The 15,911-nt window shown below is 41.5% G+C and overlaps 1 protein-coding gene across 1 annotated transcript in view; it reads left to right on the top strand.

Annotated features, from left to right (window-relative positions):
* Nucleotides 1-15,911, top strand: part of FGF18 (fibroblast growth factor 18) — a 111,416-nt gene that overhangs the window by 62,675 nt on the left and 32,830 nt on the right. Inside the window, exon 4 of the mRNA XM_073358177.1 lies at nucleotides 15,387-15,493. Coding sequence (XP_073214278.1) covers nucleotides 15,387-15,493 — 107 coding nt within the window. The remainder of the gene's footprint in view (nucleotides 1-15,386; nucleotides 15,494-15,911) is intronic.

Below are 15,911 nucleotides of genomic sequence, written 5' to 3' on the forward strand. Positions count from 1 at the left end.
GAAATAAGGCTGAGGACTCCCATTCCCCTTCTAACCACCATGATCCAGTGTGTCTTTTCCAACTCTGACTACTATAAGCCTAGGATTCTTTTGTCATAAATTGTCAGCAATACTGTTCCTGCTCCCACTGAAGTCAATAGTGAAACTTTGGCTGACTTAATTGGGGCCACTAGTAGCACTATTATGTTGGTCTGTCCTTTTTTGCACCAGTTTGTCACTTCCTACTGATTTTGCATTTTGTAAACATGGAGGAAAAAAGGGAAAATTCTCCACTTTGTCCTGTACATCTCTGCTGAACATTTTGCCTTTTGCCTGAGCATGGGGTGTGCATTCAAGTCGGTGGATGCTCTTCATGGAAAATGAGTATATAATCTGTAGTAAACAGTGCTTCTCCAGTAGGGATAAAAGGTATGCAATGTGGATTAGAGAGGCAAATTTTACCCAGAGGCACATTGACTGATGCTTTATAATCTTCATTCATTCCTCAAGGATTTCACTCCTCTACATGGCCCTTTGGGTGATAGACATTTCTTGGCCTGATTGAAACTCTTTGGATCCCTCCCCAAACTCTCTGGGTTGCCTTAGAATTCCCGCTGTGTCTCCTATTGATCCTGCTCTCTCAGAGCTAACTTTGCAAATGTGACTTTCAGCTACAAACCATCTCCTTGCAGTTTGACCTAGCTAAAACCGATATCTGTCTCTCAGTCTCTCAGCAGGAAGAGACTGAGGGAAGACAGCAAATTTCAGCTCCTGCGGCTAAATTGTTGTGCTCTTTAGCTGCAACCTGCGTTAAACTAATTGACGACCGGCTTTAAATATAACCCCTGATCAATCAGATTCATTGATTTATTTCCCCCCTCCCCCTTACCAAGTGCTAAGCAGCTTCCAACCTGGCTCCCTCCCCAAGAATTGCAAACCCCATCCACTGTGTAATAAAAAGGATGGGATATTTTGACAGCACTACAATCTTATCAGCAGGCTGGCGGAGGAAGGAATCTCCTATATTCATATGAATGTTTGGCAACTAAGAAAAGCCTCACTCAACAACAACAACAACAAAAGCTGATCCATTTTCTCCGGATGTCTTTGAAAGAGGCTTACCTTAGAGACAGACTAGAGAAAGGCTATTGATTTTGTTTGACCTCCAAACAGACTGCGGTCAGTATGATATTTTCCCTATTGGAAATGAAGCAGGACTGTGAATTTCAGTGTCAGCATTTGTATTGTATCTGTGCTTTGGAGCTTTGAGTTCTTTCTCAATAAATGTCAAGTGGTGAGGAAAAGTAACACTGGAATACTCTCTGGATCTACTTCTCCTTCCTCTTTCTCTGCCAAATTGCTAGTTAAATATGACACGTGTTGGGACTAGAATAACATTTAGCAGTCCCATCCACTGAGCCCCAATGCAGGGTAGCGGGTTGAGCCATGAACATGAGTGACATTTTGTAATTTCCATCTTACTTTTTCCAGGGCCATGCCAGGCTCCTTTTCAAGCTATTAATTTCTCTTCTGCACCAGTGCTCATTATAACACCTGGTGTTAGGAAAGATGCTGCAGATTTATTGATGAGGAGGATGCAACACTGCTGCAATCTTTATTTTTCCCTTTGGTGGAGCCTCACTAGCATTGGCCATATGGTAGATCTTGTATATTTTCCTCTCTCTCTCCCCCTCCTTTGATTATCCTCTTTCTGTATACAATAACAAACTCTCTAAGGAGCACCTCCCTGGTCTTATTAAACTCCCCCTGAGATTCTCTGCCTTTAAATGGGATAGCATTCCTAATTTGCACTTAGTATCCTGCAATTAAACCAAGTATCCTACTTTTACCTCCTGTGGTACAGTGTGAAAATACAGCTAACATTATATTTGTTAAAGAATCACATGGCTTCTTGGTAGATCTTTGCCATGAGAGGTTTCATTAAATCAACATGCTTGTTCCTTGACAACAGCCTATTGAGAGGGAGTGATTTAGAAGAATGGAAATACAGCTTGGACTACAATTCTGCAACAGACCATTAAGTGAAGGTTTTGGTCAACAAAACATTTAGACTTAAAAAGCAGGGGCATTTTTTTAAGGTCACAAGCTCTTGAATGTCAGTTTCAAATTCTCCTCAGACTCTCTTTGAGATGAGGTATATTAATCTACAGATCTAACTGTACTGAGTCCTTCCCTATATTATCTCCCCAACAATAATGCCTTATACATGTTATGTGTTTGCTACTTTCCCCAACTCTATGGCAACAGTGACAAGCATAAGTTTGCTGATTTCAGCATGGGCCCCGGATCAAAGAATAACCAAGTAAACCAGTGCAAATTAAGTCAGGGTGTTGGCAGAGTGTTTGTGATAGTCAAGCTTCCCCATCCTGAGGACCCCTGTTGATACTAGCACCTGAAGTTTCTAATTGCAGCAGATGCCTCGGTTCCAGTCCAAGTGGACAGCAGTTCAAATCAGCTCCAAAACCTATCCTGTCTCATTTAGAAAAATGAGTGGTCTGCATTGTCAGTGCTCAACTAGCATGCACATTTTGAACTACCTTTTAGGTCAGGGTGAAGGTCGCTGATATGAAAGTGTAAGACAGCCTGCATTGTAACTGCCTGCAGCCTATGTGGTCTGCTGACAATTATATATCGGTTTCCAACTGTAGCGCTTAATTTCCCAGAGTGAAATAGCCCTTCACCTCCCTAAAAAATAATGAATGATGGAATACGTATTCAGATAGTGTGAGCCAAATTAAGCTGAGATTACAGCCTGTGTTATGTATGTAACTATAGTGACTCCCCAGAGGAGGGCTTTAAGGGTCCCACAGAATCTTTGTTTTTAGCCTCAAACTAAACTTTTTTTCATACTTCAGAATATTCAGTGACATCAACCTAATTCCTTTGCAAACACCTCCAATAATTATGGGGAAGAGAGAACAGGGTTGGCTGTAGCCCATGCACAAACATACAGGAAAGCAGCCAACAGAGAGAGATTATGAGAGGTGATTGAATAGCTCTTAAAAAAAAAGTGTGAGTCTGCCCAAAGCTGTGCTGCTTTGCTGGACCGAACAGCATATGCCCTGAGAGATTCCATGAGCTGAGGAGTCAGTTGAGGGTGGCTTCAAGATTCATATTTCCAAACCTCCACCATTGCACAAGCAAGTTTTGGGTATGAACCTCTTTGTGTGTGCAGATGGGCATTTGTATCTGAAAACTGGGTGATAGTATATCTAACTACCCAGTGTGCCCATGTAAAATCTCCAGGCACAGTAACCAAGGGATCTTGGAAATGAGTCCCATATGGTTATATTGTCCTGTCAGACAGAACATGGGAAACACAGGCAAATAAACATACATTTGCTGAAAGTTCACTTCCCCAAGTTGCTCTTCTGAATCCCCACATTATACAGTGCTTGGTAACTATTCATTGTCCATTGTCCTTTGTTTACTGATAATACAGTAAAAAGTATCCATCTAGTGGGAGGAATAAGGGAAAAATTTGCAGTCTGACCTTGGCCAAGTCAGTTGACTTGTTCTTTACCCAAGGGATGTTATGAGATTTCATTAATTAACACACAGAAAGCACTCTAAGATCCTTGAATGACAGGGGATGTGTCCGTACAAAGCATTATTATGAGGCCCTCTAAAGCACCAATACAGAATATTACTATATTGCAATAGCTTTCACAAGACATCCACAGTAATCAGAATGGTAAAACCTGGGAATAAGATGTTCTTTTCTTTAATTTCTAAATTGAAGACTGAGTAAGTAAAAAGCCAAGATGTTCTTGTGTATTAAATGCTCATAAGCCATTTCTATAAGCTGGGTACCAAAGTCCCTTTGATTCTCAGAGGTAATTGTACTTTTTAATTAGCTGAAAAAATCCTCAGCCCAGGATCTTGCTATATAAATTATAATTAACCCCTTGGCACTGGAAGTTGAGATTTCCTGCCCCGAAGCACTAATGCAAAACGCATTAGCAGCACTTAACGTCAAGCACTCTAGACCACCAGTGCCAAAGGGTCATTTTGCTACCCAATAAATACTGCTTGCACTTGGAAGTCCAGTAGGAAAATGGCAAAAAAGCTGTGGAAACTTGAGGGAATTGTGGAAGACAGGATTTGAGGATGTTTGACCTGCTGCTTTGAGAGCTGCAAATGCCACAGCAGGAAGGACTACATTGAAAAACCTGGTGAGGAGATGAGAGCAAGGAGAGCGACGTGTCACGGAGAGTGGTTTTTGTTAGCAGACATGGCTGGTTGACTCGCCTTGAGAATGGCCCTGGGAACGCACAATTCATACACCTAGAGTGAAATAATTGTGTGTTGCCGAGAAGGAGAAATTGCCAGACACACTTGGCTGTGCCTGTTGTATACAGAGCACACTGGCAGCAGGGGTTTGGCCACCCACTGTTCTCATTCACTGGCATCCTGTCTTTCTGTCTCCTGTTCATCCTTGCACATTTGGGGATGAATTTTAACTTTTCAAATGGGAGGGGGCCTGAAGCAGAACACCAGGTCTGAGGGATTGGGATAAACACCCCAAATATTCTCTGAAATCTTGAGTCTCCAGTTATCTCTCTCCCTTCTGGGTACCCATGCCACCCCCACCTCGAAACAACCTCCGCTCATCTCTCACTAAGAACCGTTCTTGGAGAAGGGAGAGGCCTGGTGGTCTGTTGCTCCCTGTCTTTGGTGAGTCTTCTACTGATTTAGGATGAACTGATGGCCCGTCCACTCTTCTTTCAGCATCCCAGTCTCCTCTTCAGGAGCCAATAGTGAACTTTGTGGTTGCTTATTCTTTCAAATTAACTGGTTCATTGGCTTCCCCTGAACTTTCAGGTGGTGAAGTTACTCTTCACTTCCCCCACAAAAGCTCTTGTATAGTGTTGTTGGCATAGATTGCCTGCCATGTTCCATCCTCAGAAACAGTTTCATTTCAGCACTGGCTAAAGTGATTTTGACGTAGATACTCTGTAAACCACATAGGGTTCCTAGCGGAACACATTAAAAAATATACAGACTTATTCTATAAGGACTCACTGTTGCTCCATCCTCTGCAGGTTCAGAAGATTGTGACCCAGTTGAACCTGTGCAGTTCCATTATGTTAAAGGCAGAGTGGGATGTGAGGACAGTTGAGTGCAGGTGGTCCACATTTTGCTCTAACTTGCTGCCCATGCAATTGGATTGGTTTCAGCTGGGTCACACCGTGTGTAAAGCAGGGCAGAATTTGGGCCTTTATTGAAAAATCCTTCACCTACAGGTGTCAAGTAGAGCTGAGCCCAAATCAAAACCCTGATCCAATCCCCACCCCACCACCCAGAATGTCAAGGAAGTTCAGATATGAAGGCAGATCTTCTCTGGTTTTGGTGGCTTTGGCCTGTCTCTGGGATAGATAGGATACATAGCAAACAACATAACACAGGTATTGTGCTATCAATGTCCAGCATCTAAACCCAAAGAAAGAACCCTGGAGATCAATGAATTCTTTTACATCTTATGGAGACATTGGTTGTGCCTCGATAGTTAAAGATGGGTTGACTTTTGCACTTAATGGCAGGGATTCACTCTCTGTTATGTACATAGAATATGGTATATCCTCTGCTAAATTTTAGTACTTATTCTTTGAGTATTGAATTAATGTGCTGAGAATTCATAAGATTGAGTTTAAAATTAGATTTAAAAGGGGTCCTTTCAGAAATTTAGCATCCTGTATCAGACCTTTTTTGTCCCAGATGATCTCAGTAATGAAGTAACAGATTCTTCAAAATTTCCATAGTTAAAATTCATCGAAAGACACTCAAACAATCATAACTCTATCTTGTAGTGACATATATATGAAAAAAATGAATGTCTTTAAAAATCAGTGTCCTCTAATGTGGGACCACAGATGCTAAAATACATTAATTGTAATTGTATGGTTATTGTCCAGTGCCAGAGGGCAGAGCTAAGGTTGTTTGTTGTTGTTGTTGCTGTTTTTAGTGTACTGAGAGAGAATTTATTTTTACCAGGTGAATAGAATAGGGCAGCTTCCACTAAAATAAGAGTTTCATTCAGCTGGAAATACCCATAATGTTCCAAACTATGCAAGTCCTTAGAGAAGATGGACCCTAGATGGGTCTGCAGAGGGGAAACTCCTTGCTCTTCCTTTTCTTCCCTTATCCCCATTTTTTATCTGAAGATTACTGTAGCATACGTAGCACTTCACCACTTTTACTTATAATACGTTATCCTTTACACGGCAGGAGTGTGAAGGTTAAAGATCAAGGCCAAATATATTTTCGTTTACTTTCACATCCATTTGTCATAACAAAGGCTGTTTTTAATTTTAAAAAGTGAAAAAATCCTCCCCGCATTCAGCCCAGGCTGCATTAGATTATGTTACTGCCTTTTCTTTCCTGAGTTCCAGAGCCATAAGAATCCTGTTGAAGATACAGTAGCATAGTGCAACTTTCTTTTCAGCATACTTCTCACTTGCTGGGGGAAAAAAAAGTTACAATGAGCCCTTTTGAGAAAATGTACAAACACACACATATTCCCATCCGTAAAATTAATCATCATAATTTCAACTTTATTGGAGGGTACCGAGTAATAAAACCTGCTCACCATACAGAGAAAATAACATCTTTTTATATCAGGCACAGCTTGTAGCCTGAATCCAAGCAATACTTTCAATATGCAACAGATTTCTCCTCATTAGCTTCAGTTTGGAGCCTTCACACACACAACAGTGGGAGCTGGGCAGACTGACTTTTTGGAGCATGTAAAGCCATCGTGGTGTTGGCATGCTGAGAAATTCGTGTGTTTGCAACTCCTCGGTAAGAAGATATAGTGGTGCTAACATCACACCTACTTCATAACTGGAGATGAGCAGTCAATCACCAAACTTCCAAAGATAGACAGGCAACGTGGGTCAGAGAAAATCTGATCTGACATGAACCATTGGGCAGAACTAAAATCACTTTGAGGAAGAAGATGCGTGAAGTTTACATCATTGTTGTTCTCTGGTGTTTGTTTATTGTATACATCAGCACTTCTTGGTCTCAGCTGGGACTGGAAACAAGAGAGTCAAAATACCAAGAACAAAGTTGCTCTCATGGTATTTTTCTACCCTCATGGGGAGAAGGAAGTACTGATGAGATTTCCAAACCCAAAAGGTTCAAATAGCTTGCGTACGGTTCTACTAAGCATTTGGGCCCAAATTTTAAGGTCCTTATTTACTGGTCTTTACTGAGTCAATGGGAGTGTGTGTGAGCCAGGACATTAGTTTTAGGTGCTTATTCAAGCATAATAGAACTTCTGAACCTTTTGAGGCTCATCCATCACTACTTCCAGACTCTGAAGCTGGCTGCTTTTCAATCAGTTTTCCTGCCTCTGTAGAAATACTGTCCACTTGAGCAGTGTGTGGAGACAGCACGACACCCTGTTGTGATGGAGGAATTTCAGTTTCTAAATTTTACGTTTCACTGTCCAGGCCTGCTTCTTAGTCACAGGACAGTTGGAGGTGCTAAAGCACAGTCCAGAGATTGCTTGTCCCTACTTGCCACGCCGACAGATTTTTACAGCTTGTGGCCTATTGCCTCACTGCCATTCTACTGGATCTTGTTTAGCAGACTTTTGACACCTGTCTGGTATATTTTTACTTTAGCTGATGGTGAATTAGGTACAAAACATCTGCACGAGTTGCAGGGCTGATTCTCTACTTACTGGCACCATTATGATGCATGTACACCTGTGCAAAATGGGTGCAAAAGGCAATCCACTCAAAATGGCAGCATTTTGCATTCACTTTGCACATCAGTTAATGGGCCTGGGGGCTCAAGGCAGTGGACAGTCAGGCCTGTAGCATGTGGCTTATAGTTTGAGCACTATCCTAAAAAAATCACTTTTAAAATTGGACCAAATCCGAAGGGCCTTACTTAGTTATTATTCTATCCTTGCTTTGGTTAAATTAATGAGAATTTTGCCCAAGTAGGGCCTGATTAAATGCTTCAAGTTTTAGCCCATCATGTTTAAGTTCTTCAGAAGCACTGGGGAATAGTGATCGCTTAATGGATTGGTGGGGGGATAGATCATCCGTTTGAAGATCTATTCCATATTTTGGAAGATGGAGTGAGGTGGTTCTGAAAAAGTACATCTTTGTTCCATAATTTTGTAGCTCTTCTTCGTGTCCTCATGCTGGGCTGAGATGACAGCTCTCTTGGGGAACACTCAGCCAGATTTATTCCTGGTCTAACACCATTGACATCCAGTAGAGTGACAAGTCAGGTTCATCCCTTGTGTATGTTCTGATGAACTCTTGGTGCTGACATTTTGCATTCTTATGCTTGTATCCGTTTATGTTTGAGCCCAAGTAGGAGAGAACATGTTTGGGACTGAAAAACATTGGTGTGACCGATGTTCGTCATAACACTTACTACTCTACTGGAAAGCACTCCGGTACTATGGTGAAGAGGGTGGTATAAGAACCTGAATAAAATAGAATGGAAAGTCTCATGGTAAACATAATAGCATGCCTTGACATACTCCTTTAGAGAACATCTTGCCCTTGGATGAGACCCTTTGAAGACAAGTTCTTGTAAAATATGGTCAGTGGTTTTCCCTGAGATGAGCTTAGCGCAGGTCTTATTGGCTTGTTCAGAGGAAAGGTGCCTCAGGTCTCTGCTGAAGCCAATGAGATGTGTTACTTGTGTGTGAAAGTGTGTGCAAAATTGGGCTCTGACTTGATAAGCTCCCACACAAATACAAGTATGAAAAAGTCAAACCTCTTACTTTGCATTGGGATTATGGGTTCTTTTGGGCATCTACAAGAAAATCTCATTGAAACAGAGACCCTTCTTTTTTAGGAATTCTACATCTGATTCAGAATTTCAGGGCCACTCCCTTTACATTCACACAGATACAGAACTGGACAGTATATTATTGGGTAAAGTCATGATAAAAAATAACATCAGCTCAAATCTTGGAGTCAGATGCACATTGTGGATGCTTTTTACCACTGGAGTGGCACAAATCAGCAGGAACGCACCAGTGGATCTGCCTCTGGTTTTCTAACTTAACATACACTCTGTGTTGATCTTATAATTTAAGATTGCTAAATATAATGGGTGTAGGCAAGGGCTATGCACCCAGTACTTCTCTCGCTTGTAGCAGTTTTACACCAGGGTCGCTCCACTGACTTCACCAGAGTTACTCCTGATTTGTACCGGAGTAAGTGAGATGAGAATCAGGTCATATAGGCTTTACCATCTGGGATGATAATTTTTGAGAAATATGCAAATGTACAAATATGATTTCAATATGTGCGCAGCATAGATTCTCTCACTTGTTCAGGGCCTGCAGGTTTTAGTGCTCCCCACAGACTTTATATAATGTTGGCATGCTTCCCTCTTCATTATGTCATAAACGTGGAGACAGGGTCATTCTATCATATGTTGTGGTCATGTAATAGGATTCAACTTTTCTTGGGGCAAACTGTGTTTCAACTGTTCTAAGCATGGATGTACATATGAATTCTTCCTTAGCAATACTGGGGTTTTCATCAGAAGATAGGGTCTTACAAGAAAGTAAATCTTATTTTCTACAGCTGTCACAAGGGAGAGCTAAACATGGTAGATGAGGTTTGTGGAAAGCACACTCCACCTCTGCTCTCTGCTTTAGATGAACTGAACTGGAAAGCTGCTCTCCCTTGCTCTCCCTTGCAGAAGTTGTGGTCAAAGTCAGACAGCCTCAACCTGGATTTATCTGTAAATCATTTACATTAGTTAACTGAAAAGGGTTTTGTGTGTTCTCCTCTAAAAATTGTTCACTGAATTAGTAATAATTCAAGATGCTAACCAGAAAAATGTGGGATCAGGGGTCAGATTCTGGTCCCTGTGAGGGACTTTGCTGGTAAAGCCAGTTTAACCTGCCTGCTGAAGACGTGTGTGTGAATCTCTGGGTTGCACAGCTGGCTCCATGCTCCTCTTCCTCATGGCTCCTGATACAGGGGTTGTGACCGGGGAAAGTGGGCATGGCTGCAGCATTCCTGCATTCTGGCCAAATCTGCCAGTCCTTTGGAGGACATTGCAGTGGGTGCTACTCAGAGCTACCTTGAAGCTCAGGTTAAGCTAAAGAGTCCATAAGTCAGGGAGCCACATTTGCCCCCTGAACTCCAGGTGCTGATCATTTTACTGGGAGGGCCTAATAGAAGATCTGAGGCCAAAAGAGCTAACACAGTCCTGGGTTTCAGAAACAGGAGAATCTCAAGTAGGAGTAGAGAGGTTATTTTACCTCTGTATTTGGCACTGATGCAACTACAGCTGGAATCCTGTGTTCAGTTCTGGTGTCCACAGTTCAAGTAGGATGTTAATAAATTGAAGAAGGTTCAGAGAAGAGCTGCAAGAATGATTAAAGGAGTAGAAAATGCCTTGCAGCAATAGACTGAAGGAGCTCAATCTATTTAGCTTAACAAAGAGAAGGTTAAGGGGTGACTTGACTACAGTCTGTAAGTACCTACATGGGGAACAAATATTTAATGATGGTCCTCTTCAATCTAAAAGAGAAAAGTATAACATGATCCAGTGGCTGGAAGTTGAAATTAGACAAATTTAGACTCAAAATAAAACATATATTTTTAACTGTGACAGTAATTAGCCATTGGAACAATTTACAAAGGGTCAGAGTGGATTCTCCATCACTGGCACTTTTTAAATCCAAGTGGATGTTTGCATGATTTTCTAAAAGATCTGCTATAGGAATTATTTTGGGGATGTTCTCTGGCCTGCAATGTACAGGAGGTCAGAATAGATAGTCATAATGGTCACTTCCGGACTTAGAATTTATGAATCCATGAGAGAGACTCCTCAGACATCTGGGTTTGGGGTTATCTTATTCCCATTGAAGTCAATAGCAAAATTGTTGACTTCGGTGAGCAGGTTGAGACCCTTTGTGGGTGCTTAAAATCAGATCTTGATGTGAAACATATTTGCAAGAAGCCAGTCCCCTCACCTCTGATCCATCCAATCTTTCCCCCCCATATTGCTAAACTTATCTGTATCTCGTTTGCCTTCTCTCAGTGAAACTGGACAGAACTTAAGGTTTTATGATATAGGCAAGCCAAGCCTTGGCCTTTTCCATTGCCCCCTATATCTTCTTTCTACCATTCTGGCTCCCATCCTCCCACTCAAGGGAAATATTTGAAAGATAAGTTGGTATATTTTCTACCACCGTCAAATATCTCCCTGACTTAATGTTTTTTTAGCTGGAAGATAGCTTTTCAACATATATATATATATATATATATAATCCTTTTCACCTAGACATGTGAGGAATTCCACTTTCTTCCAGTGGGAGTTCTCAGGAAGGTTCAGGTTAAATGGGCCAATAAGGGAAAAGCATGTAGCAGAAGATTTTACCCTCTAAAGAATTTTTTTTTAAAATATGTCAGAATATCTAACTGTCAAAGAATTTAAACAATAATACCTGATCTACAGACCGGAGTGCAGTGCTTCGTAATATAAAGATTGCAATCTCCCTACAGCGCACCTAGAGATTAATTGGGTTCAAAGCAATATGTCATGAAAGTCCGTCTAGCTGAAAAGTACAGCAGGGGAGAAACCTACAATCCTCTCTAACTGATTCCCACAGAAAAACTAGGAAAAATTCCCCTACAAATTACCTCCACCTGTTCATGGAGATGTAGAGACTTTATCCAAGAGGTAACTCAAGAAAATTTGCATTCAAGCATTTTGTTGAATGTTTGTGGTGACTGAAAATTGTTACTGTCTCATCCTTGTTCATCTGGCCTATGTGTAATGAGCTGGTAAGATCAATCCTGGTTCTGGTGGATATGTGTCCATATCACAGAAACCATCATTGTGACTGGTAGTGTCAGCAGAGAGATCAAGGTTGGAATAGGCCACTGAGACTGAATTGGCCTCTCCACTTCTAGAATTTGGAGGGCCAAATTCTGCGCTTGGTTATACCACGGGAAATCAGGAGTAGCCCCATTGACTTCCGTGAGGTTACGTCATTATAACGGAGAACAAGATTTGGCCTGGTGCCCATAGAGAATCATTGAGACACACGGGCAAGATATAGAAGTTTATGCAATTATCTGTGCTTTGTCTGCATGATGGCAAAACTCCCACTGATTTCTGTGGAAGAAGGACAGAGCTTTGGTGGGTTGTCAATCCAGCGTGTGTCACGATCCCTAAAAGTCATACAAATAATGAAAAAACTCAAGCATGAAAAAGAATCATAGCTGTAAATCCACCTGCAGTTAGCTTCCTAAACAATAATTTGTATCTCACCTGGATAAAAGTTTAATTTCAGCTAATAACATTTTAACAACCGAGGAGCACAAGACCAATATTTTCAAAAGTGAGCACCTCAAGTAAGGCTTCTAAGTCCATATATAGGCATCTAAATAAGTCTGACCTGACTTTTGAAAGTGCTGAACATGTCTTAGCTCCCAGTGAGCTCAATGAGAGTGGCTGAGTGCTCAGCACTTTTGAAAATCAGGCCTCTTATTTAGGGTCCTAAATGTACACTCAGGAGCCTAACTAAGGGCACCCACTTTTGAAAATCTTGGTTGAAATAACTGCTTCTAGAATTTGAGAACCCCTTTGTGGGTTTTGTTGGGGGCCTGTTTTTATTGGTATAAACGTCACTCTTGATGTTTTCCCATCAAGGCTGCTGCTCTCAGTTTCTGTTCTGGGTACTAATGCATGATGATGTGAGGGCACAGACATAACCTTCTGCAGCCCAGGGAGAGTAGGAGGAAAGGTAAGTTCAATTTATTTCTAAAATTATGACATTATTTTACTAGATCTTTAAACTTTATTTAAATTCTTTATTTGGCAAAAAAGAGGGGGTATCATATTTTAATTAGTAGCCGTGTCAAAGGAGAGCTAGATTAATTATTGGAAATTACTCTGTCCAGATGGTTTTAATTTTCACAGCAGGGAACCGGCCTCTTTTGAAGGTGATATTTTTCAAATTAAAATCAGCCTGGATATTACTCATACATGCTGTAGTTTGAAGGTGACGTGGTGTGTCCTCTGATTTCTAACCTACGCCGCGTTCACGTCTGTGTTCTGCCCTAGTGAAACAATCCTTTGGATTAAAAAGGTGCAGGTTGCTTATCTCTAAAATTAAAGCCATCAGAGGGGTAAGAGGTGACTGAAGAAACTGGTAATGGAATATGAAGTCTTTTCATTGTTATGTTGCCCTTTATAATTCTCAAACCAAAGTGACCAAGAGTTGTTACCTGATGGTCAGCATCACACTTAGTAGTTTTAACCGAGGCTCCCAGAACTGAATGGACACGGAGAATGAATTACTCTCTAGCCCATAGAGGCAGTGCTTCCAGAAGAAGGCTGAGGCATGCTGTCAGTGTGGAGGTAACTTGCATTGCTATTGCCTATGCCCTCCCTGGTCTGTAGATAAATGGAGGACTTCAGCCTTCAGAGCTTCCATGTATGCTATTTTCTGGTCCCTTAATTGTTCCCACTTCTGGGCAGGGTTCCTCTGAGGGGTGTCCAAACTAACTCATTGGACACCTTCTTGAAGCAGTGGGCATTATCTGGGGTTCCCTGCCTGGTGTCGCCTTCTGGATCCCTTGTTTTGACCTGCACCCCTATCCTTGTTTGTTCTTTTTTTGTCTCCCACAATGTCAATTTCTGGTTTCTTTGCCCCCCCCCCCCCGCCCAAATGAAGTGGGTCTTGGTGCCCACCTCCTCAGCTGAGGGAGGGTCCAAATAATCAGCAGTAGGTTGACCCACCAGCCCCAGTGGTCAAGTAGGTTGGTACATTTCTTAGACACTGAAATATATATAATACACATACATGTTAAATCCATCTGCTGTTAGACACTTAAACAATAATTTCTCTCTCCCTTGATATAGGTTTAATTTCACGGGATACCCTTTTAACAAATGAAGAATCTAAATAAATGTAAGCATCTGTTGAACATTTGGTAATTGTAAGAATAAAAATACCAAAAATCACATCTCTGTCTGAGCTGCAGAAGGAAATCTCCATTGAGGGTTAAAGTTTTGTGATATTTACACTGCTGAAAAAGCCAAATTCTGACTTTACAAGTGGGAAAAATATTAATGTGCTTAAATGAAACAAACTCGTATTTCTATCCCCTTGGTAAATCCTTACAGTGAACATATTTGCTCTTAGAGGGTTTTACAGTTCTGAAATATGAAGGTCAAAAAGAATGTGACTTTCTGTAGCACAGATCAAACATTCTTCCGTGTTTGGCCATAGCTGTATTTTTAGGGTAAGAATTAATTCGTATGAATTTCCAGTACAGGGCCCGGGTTTCCGTGCACTGACATTTAGACATTCTCAGATTTTATTTCTATCATGTCTGCTTTCTATTCTGAGCTCTAGAGATGGCCTGGGCCGAAAGGCCAGATCTGAACACCCCAAACTTTATGGGAGGATGTTTTGGCTTTAACCTTGGTCCTGAACTGAATGTTGCAGCTGGCCCCTAACTCTGTAATGAGACAAAATGAAATTCTGGGTCCAAATGCCTCCCCATTGTGGGGGTGGTTGTAGCGATGGGTTGCAGACCTGGATGCCAATTTTGGCCCATCTCTGACAACAAACTTGTGACATGGCAAGTGGCATATTAACTTAGAGAAGAAAACCATCCTCCACCATGGAGGCAGGGCCAGGGAAACTCTGCACTCCAACATGGTGACCAGGTTACGTTGTGTAAGGCATTAAATGCCCAGCCATGGGCAGGGTTCTAGGCTCTGCCCCACGGGATTGTCACAATGGTAGTTGGTGGGCTCCTGAGTATGCCAGGGGACACATACAGGACTTTTAAATAGCCGGCGTCCCCATCAAAAAAGGCACCAAAGCAATGGTACTAATTTGCTCCCTGTTGTTGGTTTCAGTGAAATTGCCACAGCCTGAAGGGGCCATGAGAATCAAGCGCACTTTTGTCTGTTTCGGTTAGGGCTGGCACACCAAACATTGGCCTGTGGTAAAGAATTTAGTTTTCACTTTGCTGTTAATGGCACCATTCCTGAGAACGTAATTCACAAGACGTTTTACAGGGGGACTCCCCTCCCCACACAAAAATATTAATATAGCTTTGTTAATCTGGGCAGTAAAAGTGTGCATGTGTGTATACATTCTCAGTTACACTGATGTAAATCTGGGGTAATCAGATAAAGTTAGTAGCATTATTTTAGATTTATACCTGTGTAACCAAGAGCAGAATTCAGCCTGAGGTAAGGTGTGTGGGTTGGTCGGTTGTGTGGGGTTTTTTTCCATATGGACTGTGTCTACATTCAGTGATCCAGGTGGACACAGGAGAACTTCTTGACTTACCTCATTCATGCCATGACTTGATCTGACTGCGCTGGTAAATGCCTTTTTTTCTTCTTCCTTTTACAAGCCCAGCTTCTAGTGGAAACAGACACATTTGGCAGTCAAGTCCGGATCAAAGGGAAAGAGACAGACTTTTACCTTTGCATGAACAGGAAAGGCAAGCTAGTGGGGAAGGTAAGTGTTTCCTATTAATTCATTTGTAACATGAGCATTACCTTTAGCAGTGACTGCGAAGTCGTAATGATGTGTTCCGAACTTTGCCTGTCAACCCCAAATGAAAAGCAGGACTTGAGAAATGTGGAATTTTTAAAGCAGTCCATCCCTTTACCAACCCTTCCCCCACAATAAAATAAAGCAGCCAACCACCGGGATTTTATTACTGATGCCTTGGGTATGCACAGGTTTCCATTTTACAGTTGCATAGATTGACAAAAGATGTATGCATCTCAAAAACAATCGAGCACTCGCATTACATGATATAAATCTCTTTTACCTTGGTGGTAAAAAAAAATAAATAAAATTGTTAGGAACATGTTAGGGAGGTTAGCAGTGTAATGCCTGTTTTAATAACAAGAGTCAGAATATACTGTAG

The sequence above is a fragment of the Lepidochelys kempii genome, chromosome 8, assembly GCF_965140265.1.
Source record: "Lepidochelys kempii isolate rLepKem1 chromosome 8, rLepKem1.hap2, whole genome shotgun sequence".
In the NCBI taxonomy this organism is placed as follows: Eukaryota; Metazoa; Chordata; order Testudines; family Cheloniidae; genus Lepidochelys; species Lepidochelys kempii.